Source organism: Monodelphis domestica, chromosome 3, assembly GCF_027887165.1.
Source record: "Monodelphis domestica isolate mMonDom1 chromosome 3, mMonDom1.pri, whole genome shotgun sequence".
Lineage (NCBI taxonomy): Eukaryota > Metazoa > Chordata > Mammalia > Didelphimorphia > Didelphidae > Monodelphis > Monodelphis domestica.
In genome coordinates this window covers 64,588,062-64,605,863 of record NC_077229.1, presented here as the reverse complement: position 1 = coordinate 64,605,863, position 17,802 = coordinate 64,588,062, and the positions used below count along the sequence as shown (strand labels likewise).

The window sequence follows — 17,802 nt, the reverse complement described above, 5'->3', positions numbered from 1 at the left end:
GGGTTGGCTCAAAGAGAGAAGAGGGGATTTGAAGATTTTCCCCCTGCTTCCTTCCCTCCTTAGCTAAAGCTGCTCTCCCAGATTCACTCTTGTCCCCCCTCTACTACTTGAGATCAAAGGAACTCCCCTTGGTCTGTTCACTCACACTCAGCTTGAGAAACAGATAACTTTTTTTAATGTCAACTCAATCAGCTAATACAAAAGAATAACTAGCATGGAAAGAATGGGAAAAGAAAAGTAGGGAAAGGGGGTCCTTTCACCTCCCTCCTTGAGTTTGGGGGGAACTCAGGTCTTGGCAGTCTAAGCCCCCTGAGAGAAAGTCAGGTTGACTCACCCCTGAGCAACAGGAGCTGAGGTAAATTCTGCTCAGGTTTCTCTTCAGAAAGTTCCTTCAATTAGGAAACCCTTGGGGCCCCTCCCCTGTCAAGGTGATCAGTTTCACACCCTCTTCAGCCTGGCACTTTTTCTTTGGTGCCAGCCTCTATCACAAATGGGCATAACTTAGAAGTCTCCCAATAAAATTAGGGTTGAAGCTAGGATGGCCCTTTATCACTATTGTTTAACATCATATTAGAAATTATGGCTTTAGGAATAAAGGTAAGAAAAAGAAATTGAAGGAATTAAATTAGGCAAAATTAAAAAAAAAAAAACTTTTACCTCCCTCCCCTATTGAGAAGTCAAGAGATATGATACCCATTTTCCATATGAAGTCATGCAAAACATTTCAACATTAACAATGTTGTGGGGAGAGAAAACAACAAAAGTAAAAAAAATTAAAATATTTGTTTTATTGCACTCAGAATTCATCAGTTCTCTCTCTGGAGGGGGAATAACATTAATGGAGAGCTTAAAAACTAAAGGGAATGGGGAAGCTAGCTGGTTCAGTGGAAGAGATCCAGAAGAATCGATGATCTTGGGTTGAAATCTGACCTCAGACATTTCCAAGCTGTGTGACACTGAGCAAATCATTTGATCCCAATTGCCTAGAACTTTCCACTGTTCTGCTTAAGAACTGATATTTAGTATCCATGTTTAGGATATCCATGTTTAGGCTGAAGGTAAGGGATTTGAAGTATAAAACTAAAGAGAGGATTTTATAATGTCTGTATAACAGGTGAAGTCTGTGTTCTTTTCCTTTCCTAGGACAAATTTCTAAGTCCATGAGGACTCATTGTATAAACTCTCCTTGTAGATTGTAAGCTTCTCAAGGGCAGGGGATGTTTTATTTTTGTCTCCATGTTTTCAATACCAAGAACCATGCCTGGCTTTGTGTGGGTGCTTAATAAGTGTTGGTTAATTGATTTTTTACAAGAGATAAAATTTGTAAAATACTTTGCAAATCTAAAAGTGTTACATTTTATTATCATCATCATATGAAAAATATGCTTACCTTTCAACTTATGACTTGATGTGGCATCTATCCTGGGCCCCCTTTTCTGGTTACTGAGTTTTGACATTTGAGAAACAGTGGTGGTACAGGGGGGGGGGAGTAAGAGGAGTTAGTAGTAGAGAAGAAGAAAGGGTTAATTAAGCATCTACTATGTACCAGGCTCTGGAGGGAGGTGCTATTATTATCCTCATTTTATAATTGAAAACATGAAGGCACAATTTAAGTGACTTGAGAACTCAATGGGAGTACAGACTAGCTTAGGTACCTTTGTTTCTAAAATGTTTTCTGAAGTCACTGTTTGAGCACCAGGGACAGCTGGCCAGGAGTCTGAAAATCAGAACACAGCTACCCTGGAGGCCAGCATTGCTTCAGTAGTGAAGATCAGTGCTGTGGTGACCAGGATCCTTCTGCTGTCAAACATCACTGCCTCTATAGCATGGATATGGAGATTGTATCAAGTTCACCTTCCTGGACTGCCAGGCACTCATCAAAGGGGGAAACAAGCCACCCCTATTGGTGAAAGAGTCCTTGGTAAAAGGAACTCAACATCATGTGGCCAAGCCTCATTCTGCCTTTACCTTTTGGGCAGCCTCCACAAGCACAGGCTCACCTGGGGCTACATCCTCATTGGAGAACTCCAGGTTAGCCAGCCTGACAGTAGAGTCTGAGATGAGTTCAGGAGAAACATCAACTCTCGCTATCATCCTGACCCCAGCTAGCACAAAGGAAAGCTGGACATCAGCTTCGCTGAGCCCAGCTCCCACAGTACAAAAGGCAGCAGCGCTAGGGCAGAGGCAACTTCTCTTTTTGCTCATGTGCCTGTTTGCTCTATCTAAGGAAGAATGCTTGAATCAGGCTTCCTCTTTAGCACTGGAGGATGGGGTTCAGATGTGGCCAGGGAGGAGAGCTTAACATCTCAGGGGAAATCACTTTCCCTCCCATTTCCCTCTTAGAGCTTTTTTTGGTATACTTAAGACCTTGTATGACACCTGTTGGGTGAGTGAATGCATTTCAGGATCCCTCATCTCTCTATAGTAGCACACTCTGCTGGTCCCTGAGCTACAAGGACCCTTCTGTGGTGATTAGTATTGAGTCTAACATATATGGAGCCTGTAGAATAATAGCAACATAGGGAAAATTTCCTTAGGCAGAATCAGTGTCAGTGAGTTGAATACCATTCATTGTGTCTGCTCTGTTTCCCCACACTCTGCAGAGCACAGGGTATAGGAAGAAAGACCCTTAATCTTAAGAAGCTGACAGTCTAATTGGGGAGACAATATGCCAACAACAACAATGTGCACACAATCTAAAAACAAGATCAGTTGGAGATATTCAAGAGAAGCAGGGCACTAGAATTTAGAAGGATCACCTAAGAAGCAGAGGAGCTCTTAGCAGGGACTTGAAGAAACTCAGGGAAATGAGGAAAGTATTCCAGATTTTTCTTCCAAAGATCAAATATTACAACATGACATATGGATATATTCATAAAAATTGCAGCCATTGTGTTTATACAGCAGAGCTTTACTTGAGAATGGCCCCTCCCCAGAGTGAGCTAATATATTGAAAATACATTCTCTATCCTCCCCCAAACCCCACTCCCACTTGAAGTTGCAGTATCAATATAAAGTAACTGGGTGCAACACAGTAGGAATATATTCAATTTGGTATAGCCAAAGTTGAATTGAGATCGCAAAGTGAGTGCAAGGAAGAGAAAGGAGAGGGTTACAGGGCAAGTAAGAATAAGATATAAGAAGAACAGAAAAAAAGGAGGAGATGGTCATGAAAGGCTTTGATTGCTAAATGGGGTATTGTATTTTATCCTTAAAGCAATACATACGGAGTTATTGAAGTTTATTGAGTAGGAGAATGACATGGTCAGACCTAGGTTTTAGGAAAAGCACTTTTGCAGTTGAATGGAACTGGAGTGAGATGGGACTTGGGACAGGGAGACCAAATAGAAAAGTACTGCAATAGTTAAGGCATGAGGCCAATACCAGAGCAATTACAGGGTTATATGAGACACAGAGGATATGGGAGAGATATGATAAAAGCAAAATCTATGGATCTTGTCAACTCATTGGAATATGGTGGGTGAGAAAGGTAAGCAGTCAACAATGACCTGGTTGCCTACCTCTTGCCATTCTGGTTTAGAGTTTCCATTAAAGAAAAAATGAGACTTTTTTGTTTTTTAAGAATGATGACTTGGCTTGTGAGCCTGGATGATTTGAGTGGACAGTGATATCCTGGATAGCCATAGGTAATTTAGAAAGGGTTGAAGGTGTTGAGGGGAAGACAATGAGTTAAGTTTGGACATGTTGAGGCTAAGATGTCTACAAGATGCACAGTTCAAAATTTCCAACAGGCAGTTATTCAATAGCAGTTGTAAGTCCGGAGATCACCATAGAGGTTAAGGGATGGATGACCAGATTTGAGAATCATCAGTATAGAGATGATGGTTAAATCTTATAGTTTATGAGAATACTGAGGGAAATCTTATAGAAGAAGAGAAGGGCCCAGCTCAAAGCCTTATAGGGCACCTACATTAATTCATGAGCTAGATATGTTGGCTGTCTCTCGAACCGAGGATGACGATTGTCTTTGTGCATTTTTGTGCACAAAGACACCTGTGCATGAAGATTTAAGTGGAAAAGTCAATGCACAGAGACAGTCGCACTCTCTTGGCGTTGGAAGCCTGGGTCCATTGGCACGAAAAGTCGTTACACTTGGAGACTTCCTCAGCTGCATTGGATGGCCGTGTTGTCTTTTTTGTGCTCCATCACACCCTAAGCACTCCACAGTGCCTTGCTGCATCGCCATCTCAGCCGTTGAACCTTCTTGTTGGTTTCTTCCGCCTGTTCCACCAAAGCAGTCTTCACATTCTGGGTGAGCAAAGCCTTAGTTCACCAGGGGTCGACATCGACCCGATGGCTACTCTCACAAGGTTTAGCCAGCCTGTCGAAGCCATTGCCCAGGGTGTGGCATGCTAGCAGCTACTAGGAGCCACAAGTGAGAGCTGGTTGTCAGGTGAGGGTCAGTGGCTGGAGAGCTGCCCTAGAAGGGCACGACAAGCCCTCCATACCAGAGATATTACCCCTCCCTGAGCACCTCATACACCCCTAAGCTAGATAAGAATCTAGCAAAAGAGACTAAAGAGAGTGGTCATACAAGTAAGAGGAGAACCAAGAGAGTTTTGTTATAAAAATGAAAGAGAATAGGATGATGGTATCGAAGGCTGCAGAAAGCTTAAGAAGAATGAGGATGAAGAAAGAGCCATTGAGAGATTTATGCAATTAAGAGATTGTTAATACCATTGGAGAGAACAATTTCACTTGAATGATTTTGAAAACCAGACTGTAGTTAAAAACAGAGTAGGAAGAAGAGAAGTGAAAGCACCTTTTATAGAGAGCTTCCTCAAGGATTTCAGTCACAAAAGGGAAGAGAGATAGGAGATGATAGCTCTCAGGGAAAGGTGGATAAAATGAAGGCTTTTTCCAGATGGGGAAGTAGGAAAGCTCTCATTAGATCTGGAGAGTTTGAAAAAAAATGAGAAAATGGGAGTACTAGAGAGATTCTCTGCTGGATGAAGGATGAAGTAAAGAGGGTACATATTTTAGAGTTTCCTTCAGAATATAAGGGGACAACATAATGTCCTTTTTACCCCCACTCCTGAGATATATGTTCTCATTTATTCTTCTAGGGAATGAGATTGCTGTAGGGCCCATCACTTATATCCCAGACCATGGAGTGCCAGGAGACATGACATCAGTGACCAGTGGCCTCCTGACCTATGAATCCACCCTAGGTGCCATGGGTAAAATATTATTTCTTTCTTTCTATTATATTGTTATTCATCCTTGCTCCTGGGCCCTTCTTTTCCAGCTTTGAGATATGATATGGATTCATCTTCATAGTCTGAGAATAGGACACTCACTGTTGGGGGAGTTTGGCATTAAGATGTAAGACCTGGCAACTTCCTCTGTCCCATTACTTTCTGTCCTGAAGTATGCTGTGATACCAGCCTTTGGAAGAAGGGCTCGTGGAGGATTTTGTCTATTTCTGTGTGTATACATATAATATACCATGATACGAGTCAGCTACGAGAGGACAGGCTTCTTTTATGATTTTGCCTATGTATGCCCAGCACCTAAAACCCTGAATAGGGTCTTAACAAATGATTACTACTACTTCATTGTCCATTTAGCCAGAGCAGGTATATGTCAGGCAGTTTGTCTGAGCATGAAATTCTGAAAGGATAATTTTAGTGTTGTGACTTAAAATGTAAATTACTTGGTCACCAGGGAAAATCCCAAATAATAAAATACCCAAGTCAGCTGGAAATTATGGTGATTTAAATTAATAGAGAGAGAAGGAATTAAGGAGAAGAGAGAGGGAGAGGAAAGAGTTAATTTAAACTGCTCTGGTTCAGGCTGAGCCAGGCAGGAGTTAAAGGCCTTGGCCAAGGGGCCTCCCTGAGCCCAAGGGAAAAGGAAGTCAGTCTTATCACTCACCACGAGACCTTCTCAAGGAAGCTGTCTGAGTGAGCTCCTCCAGGCTGAGTTCCAGGATTGAACTGTGATGCCCAGGCTGCTCACAGGAAATGATCATCCAGATTCACCTTTCCAGGGAAAGAAGGTGTTTTTTTTTGTTTATAGATGAAAAATCCCAAATATATAGACCTTTCACCCCTGTGTCTCCTCCTCTAATCTTTCACATCTACCAACTACATCAAAGGCTTTCACCAGGACTGCCCATACTTTTATTCTCACCTTTTTTGATTAGATTTTTGAGTTAATTAAAACTTCTTTGTTAAGTTCACCTTTTATTAGTTACTTGACCTTCGTTGATTAATTTAACCTTTATAGTTACTTAACACCTTTAAAGTTACTTAACACCTTTTTGTATTAAGATCTAAAAGTAGACTTAGCTTAACCTTCTAGCTTCACTATAAGGTGAGAACTAAGTACCTTCATTGTTCAATCAGGAGATTACAACTTTAGCTTCCCCTAAATTAAGGTTTAAGTGGGGTGGAGTAATTTAAAGGTTACAGATCCCTATCTCATCTGAGGGCCTGATGACAGGACAGATCCATCTCTATATCAGTCTCATCCTATTTAATACTTTCTCATGGTGGCCACCCTAGTGCAGAAGTAGATCCTAATCATTGTCACAGTCTTTTTGTTTTGAAAGAACTTGTCAGGGAGAAGGTGCTAATTTCAGGGGTTGGGGATTTGTTACTCTTCTCAGGAAGGATGAAATTCTCACAGGCTCTGGGGATCTCTGTCCTAATGACTCCAAACTTCCCCCATCAACCTCTTTAACTAACTATAACTAACATCTTTGGTCACGGGATTCTCTATTGAGACTTCAGGGACACTGAAGAAAGTGAATGGATCTGACCAGAAAAGAGAACCAACAGACTCTACCAGTATCCCTATAATTGGCTTTACTGGGAGAGATTCCATTTCAGACACTGAAACAGACATATGTGTCATGGATACAACTCCAAGAGCCACAGCCACTCAAGCCCCACTTCTCACTGCACCCACTGGAACAGGTGACCCCATCTTTAAGATACACAGGAGAACTATGTCCTCTCCCACTGAAAACTCAGTTCCATCTGAGATATCCTCGGGAATCACCATGACAATTGCAAGGCCCTCACTTTCCATGACTCCAGTAGAACCCACAGCTAGCCGTAGCTCTAGTGCTCCCTTAAACATCAGCCTATCTGGGACAATTTCTTCTCTACCCCTTGAAGATACACCTGTAGCTGAAATATCTCCTGGAGAGAGTTCCAGTACCCCTTTTACTCCATGGCCCACTCCAGTTGATTCTTTCAGTATTGCTGTCTCAGCCCCAGGAACTGACATAACCTCGATTGTGCCTCTCTCTTCATTTCCAACAGCCATAAGTGCCACAGAAACCACACCAGATCCAGACTTGTCAATGAGACATACCACACTAGAGCCAGGCTCAGATGCCCTACCTTCCACTGCTCCCAGCATTATTCCAACACCATCTGGAGAAGACACAAATACCCCATTGTTGCCTATAGAAGGACCAGCAGAAGATAAAACAGAGTCCAGCACCTTCTCAGCGAATTCAGACACCCCTGCAATAAGCCAGAGGGAGCACATATTCTTCACAGGTCCTGGAGTAACTTTTCAACCTGACATGACCTCTACTTCTCTGCTCAATTTAAGTGAAGGGACTAGTTACTCCAGAACTATCCCCTCACCCTCTTTAGGGAGTAGAAAAAGCACTGCCATTATTGGAGTCTGGACAAGCCCAGCTGAACCTCTCACTCCGGAGCCTAAGAAGCCCACCTCTGCTGAGGGTTCATTCTCTGTTGGACCAGTGACTGAATTTAGCAGCAGAGAAAGTGGACATTTACAGAATAGCTTGGCCCCCAGCATCACCCCAGAATGGGAGACCAGTAGACCCGGCACCACTACAGAGTCAGATATCAGCACACTCATCCCTGGCAATTTTCATCCTTCTGGGGGCACTGCTGACCTCATGTCAAGCCCTGTGGAAGGCTCCAGTCCAAAGCCAGCTGTCTATACCTCTCCACCACACACCACAGGTACTACAGGGACAAGGCTGGGAGGAGAGACAGACTCATACTTGGTGTTGACTACACCAGCACCTGCTGTCTCTATCAGCAGCATCTCTGGGGCTCTCCTTGGTACAAGAACAGTGGTTCCATGGTCTTCAAATTCAGCTGAAGCTACAGATCTTACCATGAATCGCCTTGATCCTATATCCATGTTGCCATCCAAATTCTCTACTTCATCTCCTGTAACATTTTCAGGGGTTACTTACAAGGATGAAGACAAGAGCTCCAATGTTCCTGGGACTGACAGCATAAGTGTCATCTTCAGCAGCAAGGTCACAGACAGAGTTTCTCTCCATCCTGAGATCACTCCTAACCAAAATCTACTGGGCACAATGGAAGAGAGCACAGGTGCTTTGCTGACCCCTTCTTTGCCTGGACCTCCTGGGTCTTCAGCTGCTACTATGGGAGGTGTATTGAACATGTCAGGTACCACTCCTGGCTCAACTCCACAGGTGACTTTAGCTTATGAAATCTTAACTAGAGACTTAGAGAAGACCTCAGACTTCCCACTGGCCACAGAAATTACAGCTAAGACTGTCCCAGCCAAGATGATGGGTGATACCTCCATGGCTTCCATGAGCCCAGATTCTCAAGTGAGTTCAGCATTGCATCTTACCACCACAAGTAGGCCCGTGACTCTCCCTGGACAAAGCATAGTCCTTCTTTCATCAACCATAGCTGAAGCTGGGGCTCTCACCCTCACTGGGACAGATAGCACTCCTACATGGCAAAGCACACACTCTTCAACTACTATAACCTCATCTAAGGTTACCCCCATGACCAAGAACATGAGACCAGCTCCCCCTAGGACTGACTCCATGAGTCTAATTTCCAGCACAAAAATCATAGACGTTCCCTTTCCCTTTACATATGGGGAAACTGAGGCCCCGAGAATTTAAGTGGCATGCCCTATGACACAAAAGTAGAAAGAATCACAGGTGAGATTTGAACTCAGGATTTCTTCTTCCAGAGTCATTGTTCTTTCCACTCTATTATGCTATTCTCCAGGGTCAAGAAGAGAGTTTAGCCCTAGCACCTCACTTTGAATGGCTAAGCCTCTTTCCACTTTGGGAAAGGTTTTTATATGAACTCTCCAAGAGCAAAGAATGTGTTTTTAAATTTTTATTTACTTCCTTAGTATTTAGGACAGGGCTGGACACTTAATAAACACTTAATCAATGGCAACTAATTGATTGCTTTGATCTAGTGAGTAGATTGGTGAGATCCCAGTTTATTAGAAAAATTTGTCTTCAAAATCTATCTTTTACACCTACCAACTGCTTGCCTATGGAAAAGGGAAGGGGAATGGAATAAGCATTTATGTAACATCTACTATGTGCCAGGCACTGTGACTAAGCATTTTTTATAGAAATAGTATCTCCTTTGATCCACATAACAACTCTAAGAATTTGGTGGTATAGTTAGCCCCATTTTTCAGATGAGGAAACAGGCAAGCAATGACTGATTGACTTTCCCAGGGGCATAGAGCTAATGAGTTCTTAGGTTAAATTTGAACTCGGGTCTTCCTGACTCTAGACTCAGCACTCTCTCTACTATACCAGCTAGTTAATTCTATGGTCAGAGCCACAGAGGTCCTGGTGTCAAGAGTCAGTAATGAAGATAGATCCAAAGGCAATGAACTTGGGGAAGGTGAATGAGGCAAATATGGGCAAATCATTTTATCTCTATCAGCCTTGACTTGCAAAAGAGGAAAAGAATGGCTCTAGGACCTTCCCTTTAAGGTGTGTTTCCACAACCTTCTCTCTCATTTTGGCTTAATAATTCACTTGGACCTTTGGTGATTACTTGCACTTGGCCCACCGTTTTAGTATCAAATCCCAGGCATTTACCTCCAAGTCTTGTCTTTTCTGAGGCATTGTTCTTCAACCAGGCATGTTTCTTGGTCACTAGTTTATGCATTGGTTCCTACATACTAGCTCTGTGGTTTCAGTGACCTGGTCCTATGATGCTATGGCCTCTGAGTGTTTCCAAAGGCTACTGTAGCCATGAGATCCTGGAATTGGTCATAGGTCAGAACTGGAAAACTGGACCTCTCTGATGTCATTGTCTCCACATGACTCCTGGCAGCCCATCAAACTCTGGTGAATAAGGTCAAGTTTGGAACTCTAAGTGGGATAGAGATGAAGATGAGGAGACAAATGCCTCTGGATGATCTTAGGTGAGGATTGGAGGCAGACCATCAAGCCATTTTCTGGACAAGAAAATTCAAGGAAGGGAAGTATGTCCCATTTACTAAAAAATCCCTAAAGCATCCTTTTATTCAGTTGTGACTGAATATTCCTCTCTTAATTTACTTATTGCTCTTGTTTATAAGCCTTGTTCAGACATCTATTTCCAATAGAAAATTGCCTATGCTGTTAGAGAAGCTGTCATTCAGCATTGCTGAGAAATAAGCCACATCTGATTAGCATGTTGCTTAATAGTCTCCGATGCCTTTTATCTTTTAAAATTTAATGTTATTTAAAAAATAATTTTATTCAAAGATATTATATTTTCCCAATTAAATCTAGTAACAATTTTCAATATATGTTTTTTGAAATTATAATGTCCAAATTGTCTTCCATCTTCCCTTCTCTCCCCCTCTTGGAGAGATTGTAAGTAATTTGAAATGGATTATACATGTATTATCATGTAAAACATACTTCCACATTGGTCATTTTTATAAGAGAATACTCATATAAAACCAGAGCTACATAAACTGTACATAAGCTAATGTGAAAGGGAGTATGCTTTGATCTGCAACTGACTCCCACATTTCTTTCTCTAGAGGGGTAAAACATCCTTTGTCAACAGTCTTTCAAACCTGTCCCAGATTGCTGCCTTTCTGAGAGTAGTTTTCTTTCACAGTTGATCATCTTAGAATATTGCTGTTCCTGTGTACAATATTCTCCCTGTGCTGCTGATTTCACTCTGCATCAGTTCATGAAGATCTTCCCTGCTTTTTCTGAAATTATCCTGCTTATCACTTCTTATAGCACAATAATACTCCATCACCAGCACATACCCCCATTCAGTCACTCCACAATTGATTCCCTCAATTTCCAATTCTTTGCCACCACACAAAGGGCTGCTATAAATATTTTTGACAAGTAGATCCTTTCCCCATTTTAATTATCTCTTTGGGATATAGATCTAGTAGTGGTATTACAGGATGAAAGACTATGGACAATTTTATTAGCTCTTTGGCCATAGTTCCAAATTGCCCTCCAGAATGGTTGGCTCAGATCATAAACTCCACCAACAATGAATGCATAGTGTCTCAATTTTGCCATATTAATATCTAAAATTTATCACTTTCCTTTACTGTCACATGGACCAATTTGATAGGTATGAGATGGTACCCCTGGGTTTTTTTTTTTAACTCGCATTTCTGAAATCCAGATTAATTTAGAACATTTTTTCCAAATGATTATTGATAGCTTTTGATTTCCTCACCAGAAATTTGTTTTTTCACATCCTTTGACCATTTGCCAAATTGGAGAATTGTTTGTTTTCTTATAAATTTGAGAAATGAGACTTTAATCACAGAAACTTGTTATAAAAAAAATTTCCCCAGTTTGTTGTTTCCCCTTACTCTTGGTTACGTTGGTTTTGTTTATACAAAAGCTTTTTAATTCAATTCCAAATTATTCATTTTATATCTTAAAATTCTCTCTGTTTCTTGTTTGATCTTGTAATGGTTATTGTTTGCCTACTAATTGTTGATCTGAAGGGAGCTGTTACAGATAGATGGATGAGTGAGGAAAGGTAGGAGCCAAGGTGGAATGACTCCTGTTATACTCTCTCACTCTCTTCTCCTTGTCTATGATAGCAGAGGAATATCTCTGGGAAATGGTGATCCTGGGTGATGTGCCAGTGTAAGTAAGTTAGGGGCAGGTTTCCCCTACTGAGTGATAGGAGGGTTGCCTCAGAATTAATAGGCAGAGTGTTTTAGAATTGTAAGCCTCTCCTCAGTTCATGGCTCAGTGGGAATTCCTGACCAGCACTTTGCAATGGCTGATCACTAACCTCAGAGAATTAGCTTCCTCAAATTTCCTTGAATAAATCCCTTTCTTCCAATCTGATTGTGGTTTGAATTGGTTTAATAAACACAAGATATCTGGAAGCAGGCAGTTTGGGTTGAGGTTAGTGGTGTCCCTTTATCTAAAGCCTACGAGGTCCTTCTTTCTGGATACCTTGGGCAAACCAGAAATTCACCTCCCCTTCCTAGTGTCTTTTTAAGATAAACTAGAATATTTGGGGATTAAGGCAAGATAAGGCAGGTGGTGCTATTAGACTGGGGGGCTGTTGAGTCTGAGGCCCCTATAGGTCTGATGGGATCTGAATCTCTCTTCAGCTGTCAGGCACTTATAAATCTTTTCTTGAGTAGTCCCAAGGCTGAAACTCCTGGATATCTTTCAGCTGGCTCTTGGCTGATCTCCAGCAAGGCAAGAATACCTCTTGAGATCAAGCCTCAAAAAGACCCTTCTTTCCCTGGCATTCTTCCCCATCCCTCTTCTACTCCCATGCTCCCCTGCTTCCAATGGTCTTTGCCCATCAATCATGTTTTCTTCAACTTTCCATGTCTCATCTTTTGCATGCTACTCTTACAGTCTTAAATTCTTCCCTTCTCCATAGATCTGGAAGATAAACTATTCTATGTTTCCCTAATTTAGCTCTGGGATCACTCATTATATCTAAATCATATATGCATTTTGATCTTATCTTAGTATAGGGTGGGAGATACTTAGATCAATACCTAGTTCCTGCCATGAACTTTAACTTTTAAAAAAATAACATTTTTTAGTTCTGGGTAGAAAATTGTTTTCATTTTTTCAAATTAATTTTGTTTTAAAAATATTTTCCCTGTTTACATATTTCATTTTCTTTCCCCACCCCCTTCCTTCCCCATCCCAGATCCAATAAGCACTTTCACTGGGATATATAGATGTTATCACTGATACCACTTCCATATTATTCATTTTTGCAATAAAGTAATCTTTTAAAATACAAACCCCCAATCATGTATCTACATAAAAAATGATTGGTTGTTTTTCTTCTGTGTTTCTACTCCCACAGTTCTTTCACTTGATGTGAAGAGCATTGGGATTGTCTTGTATTAACAAAGTCCATTACATTGAATTGTTTCACAATGTTTCACTTTCTGTGTATAATGTTCTCTTGGTTCTGCTCATTTCACTCTGCATCAGTTCCTGGAGTTCTTCCATTTGAAATAGAAATCCTCCAGTTCATCATTCCTTACAACACAGTGTAGTATTCTTCTGAGAGCCAACAGGCCACAAAGTCTTAACAGAGTCATGCATGGTAGCTGAGGAGACCACAGAGTGGTCCTTGGCGAAATGTGATTGCCCACTCTATCCCCTTTGCATAACCTCTCTCATCAATGTCCCTTACCTATGGAATTGACATGATTATTATTCCCCCTAGTCTCAAAAGAAATAATACAAGAGCAAAACACATGTACCCTTATTCCCCAAATCTTCGCCAAAGATCAGACACTTAAACCCACTCCCAAAAAGACTATCATGGGTTAACTTTTACTTTGGCACATAATTCTCAGTAAAACCGCAGCTACAAGCCAAGTACAAAACTTTCTCATTCTAATGGAGCCAGCACACAAATCAATCATAGCGGCCCATGCAATAAGTACAAGTACATCAAGCTTCAATATGCCTCAGTGACTCAATTACACAAATCAGTAACTCAGGAACACCCTAGTAAACCCTGAGAAATGGCCAGTCTAATATTTAATTTGAATTGTGTTCCCCATACCCCTCAACCTCAATGATATGATTGTTGAATTATCTTTTAAGAACTGTTGATTAATTAATTCCATTTTATTAAAAGCAATAAGTAATTTTCCTTGATTGTTTATTAGCTCAAAACCTCTCACAGGGTAATGGGAAAATTAAGCCACCTGTGACAAAATTATTTATCTTGTGTGCAACCTTTATTCTGTCTGTAATCACAATACAAGAATATAAAATGTTAATCAAATGATTTGTTAAAACTTAGTGTTTCACTTTTCAAATTATCTCTCTTTTAACATATGTGTTAGGTAATATATTTGATTGCCGAGAAAATGGGTATAAAAATAAAAACCAAGCCTGAGCATGGTGGAGGAGCTATCAGATGCAAAGCAGTCCCAAGGCCTTAATGATTGAGCTGTTTTCGATTTGTTATTTATTTTGACTGATCATTCACCACCGGTTGGGAAACCCTGAAGTTGTGACTGAGGCTGGACCCACACCCACAGCAGTAATACATTACCATCATAAACCACAATTTGTCCAGCCATTTCCCAATTGAGGGACATACCATCACCCTCCCCATTTTCCAATTATTTGCCACAACAAAGAGCACAACTATGAATACTTCTGAACAAATATTTCTCATTATTATCTGTAGGATACAATTCTAGTAGTGGAATTACTGGATCACAGGGTATGAATTTTTTAAAGCTCTTTGGGCATAGTTCCAAATTGCCATCCATAATAATGGCTGGATCAATTTACAACTCTACCAGCAGTACATTAAAGTCCCAATTTTGCCACATCCCCTCCAACATTTATTATTTTCCTTTACTGTCATATTGACCAATCTGTTAGGTGTGATGTGTGTTCAGTATTGTTTTGATTTTAATTTCTCTAATTATGAGGGATTTCAAACACTTTTTTCATGTATTTATTGATAGCTTTGATTTCTTTATCTGAAATCTATTTGTGTCCCTTGACCATTTGTCAATTGGCCCATTTGTCAATTTTTTACAATTGACTTAGCTCCTCATAAATTTAAGAAATTAGACCTTCGTCAGAGAATTTTGTTATAATATGCCCCCAAAATTTAAAACTTCCTTTCTAAATTTGGTTAAATTGGTTTTATTTGTGCAAAATCTTTTTAATTTAAAGTAATCAAAATTATTCATTATATATTTTGAGTTAGGGGTCGAGGCCAAAGTCAAAGCCAGAGCAGGAGTAGGAGAAGGACTAAGAGCAAACCATATAGACAGAAGCAACCAAGGGCAGCAATGAGGATTGAGGAACATGGGTTCAAGCAGATGGGCGGAAGAAATGGCTTATCTCTTCTCAGCCAAGAGTCCTAGCCTAAGTTCTGCAAACTAGTAGTAGCCAGTTGGGAGGGCAACTTCCAAAAAAACAGGAAAAAGAAAAAAAACACAAAAAAACCCAACAAACTTGCAGGAGCAGGGCAGCAGCTCAGGTAGAGAGATTGGAGTTCTCTTAGAGTTCAAGATAGGGGTGGGGTGGCAAAAAGCCTTGGCAAGAAAAACATGGCTTTAAAGAAATTCATCTAGAATATCTTTTAAAATACTGAGAGTTTTTTCTCATTTCTCCTGCTTGCCATGAATTTTAAGATTAAATTTAAATCTCAATAATAAAAATATTATATTTCAGGAGTTTTATTAAAGATCATTAGAAATAAAGGAATGAAGGGGATACAAAATAAAGACCACATGCCCATGGCTGATTAGTTGATTTAAAATCTCTACATGTAGTTTACCACCACCACTATTCTGGCTGCAAGCCCAACATAGAGACCCAAGAGGACTTCCCACTCGCTAATATCCTCTACAGAAAGTACATGACAACAGGAAGTCAGTGGGCTCCCGGGAAATGTAGTTTTGATTGTAAGTCTTATTAGGTCTTATTTCTGATCATGGCTTTTAAATAGCCCAGTAATTCTTAGATTATCTCTTCTGGATATATTTTCCAGGTTTGTTGTTTTTCCAATAAAACATTTCACATTTTTCATTCTTTTGATTTTGATTTTTTTTTATGTCTCAGGGAGTCATTAGCTTCCTCTTGCCCAATTCCAATTTTTATGGTATGATTTTCTTGAGTGAGCTTTTGTACTTCATTTCCCATTTGACCAGTTCTATTTTCTAAAAAGTTCTGAACCTCAGCAAGTTTTTGTACCATTTTTTTATAAGGCAAATTCTGCCTTTCAATAAGTTTTTATATTCATTGTATTTTGTATATCTTGTTCCAGTTGGTCAATTATGGTTTTTAAAAGTTCATCTCTTCATTGCATTGCATGCCTCTTTTACCAATTGGTCTATTCTTGCTTTAATATCAATTTCTAAAACCATAAAAAATATTGATTTCTTCAGTATATTTTGTCTTTTTTACCAAGCCATTGACTCTTTTTTCATGATTTTCCTCTATCACTCTCATTTCATTCCCCAGTTTTTCTTCCACTTCATTTATTTGATTTTTAAAATCATTTTTGAGCTCCCAGATGAATTATTTTGGGCCTTAAGAACAATAACTAGTTTTTATTGGAAGTTTGTATGCCACAGCATTGGTGTTCTGAGTTTGTGTTATGGTTTTCTCTTATCACAAAAATAACTTTCTATGTTGATTTTCTTTTTTTGTTTTTTTTTTTGTTCTTTGCCTTTTAATTTAAAAAAAAAACTGTTAAAATTGGGATATGGACTTGTGATGAATAGAGCCCTCTTCAGGTTCTATATGCATCTGCCTTCAGAGCTAACTCCCAGGATCTATCTGCTTTCAGTTCTTTATAGGTGGTATAATGTAAGCAACATATTTAATACTCTCCTAACTTTGCTCTAGTTTCTGAGTAACCCTATGCATTCTTTCCCCCTTTAGACCTGTGACCCAAGCTCCCTTGCTCCACTGTAGTTATAAGCACTGGTATCTGCTAGCACTCATCCTCACCCTGAGATCTTACCCACAGACTGAGAACTGTTTCTGTATAAGAGCAGAGTAACAAGAGTCTTGTACCTGCAGCCTGCATAGGGAACATTGTAATTTTTTTCTGAGAAATTGTCTGACCTTGTCTATATAGTCAAATCCTCCAGAGACCTTTGCTGCTACTTCAGTGGTGCCCAAGGTTTTTTGCCTTTATGGGTCCTGCCCTGGTGCAATTTGTTCTACCTTTACCTCCACTACACTGTTTTTCATCTGTCCTGATGGTCTTCCAAGTTGTTCGTGCTGGAAACTTACTTTAGTTTATCTTTTTGTGTGTTGCACTGCGTCAGAATTCATTCTACAGCATTATGTCAGTTTTGTGAAGGGTCATTTGATAGAGATCACATGCGGATGTGTACCTTCTCCACCACCTTGGCTCCACCCTCAGCTTTTACTCTTACCAATTTGAATTGTTGGAAACTGAAAAGGAGACCCTTTTCAGAAGAATTGGAAGCAAAGGTTCACCTCATTACCTCATTCCTTCTAATTTTACCTACATTGGTTTTGTTTGGGAGGAGTGATTTTTTCACTTCATCTTAACAGCATAGTAAATTTTATCTTGCTATCTATCCTCTATCCCTCATGTGATCATGAAATGTCTACCAGTCGATGAATTTGAAAGTTAAAATTTTCCTCATTACTCTTAGTTTTTTTTTATCATTTCACCCTTTATATCTAACTAATTTGAAGTTCATTTTGCTAAGTCATGCAAGATGCTGGTTCATCCCTAGTTTTTGCCAGATTAATTTTTAGATTTCTTTGCAATTTTTTTTTAAAATAATGAGTTCTAACCTTTGAAGGTGGACAAACCTCTTCATTTTACACGTGAGGAAACTAAGGCCCAAAGATAGGACGTGGGAGGGGAAGGATTTGAAGTCAGGTTTTCTGACTCCAAATCCACAAGTTTTTATAGTGCCAGAGTAATGATAATGATAATGATTATAACAATCAACATTTCAATCGAACTTGAAGGTTAACGAAGCATTTTATTTCATTCATGTAACATTTCTGAGGCTCAGACATGGGACTCTCTTTCTCTCCTG

The 17,802-nt window shown here is 40.0% G+C and overlaps 1 protein-coding gene across 7 annotated transcripts in view; it reads left to right on the top strand.

Moving 5' to 3' along the window:
* Window positions 1-17,802, top strand: part of LOC100619755 (mucin-16-like) — an 87,502-nt gene that overhangs the window by 61,781 nt on the left and 7,919 nt on the right. For 3 of the 7 annotated variants that reach the window (XM_056820587.1, XM_056820586.1, XM_056820585.1), the window contains exons 17-18: window positions 5,088-5,201; window positions 7,296-17,801. The exons of 1 other annotated variant lie outside the window; for it this stretch is intronic. In XM_056820587.1, the coding sequence (XP_056676565.1) occupies window positions 5,088-5,201; window positions 7,296-8,908 (1,727 nt within the window). In that variant the 3' untranslated portion in view covers window positions 8,909-17,801. 3 more of the 7 variants (XM_056820588.1, XM_056820591.1, XM_056820592.1) reach the window with 2 other exon arrangements.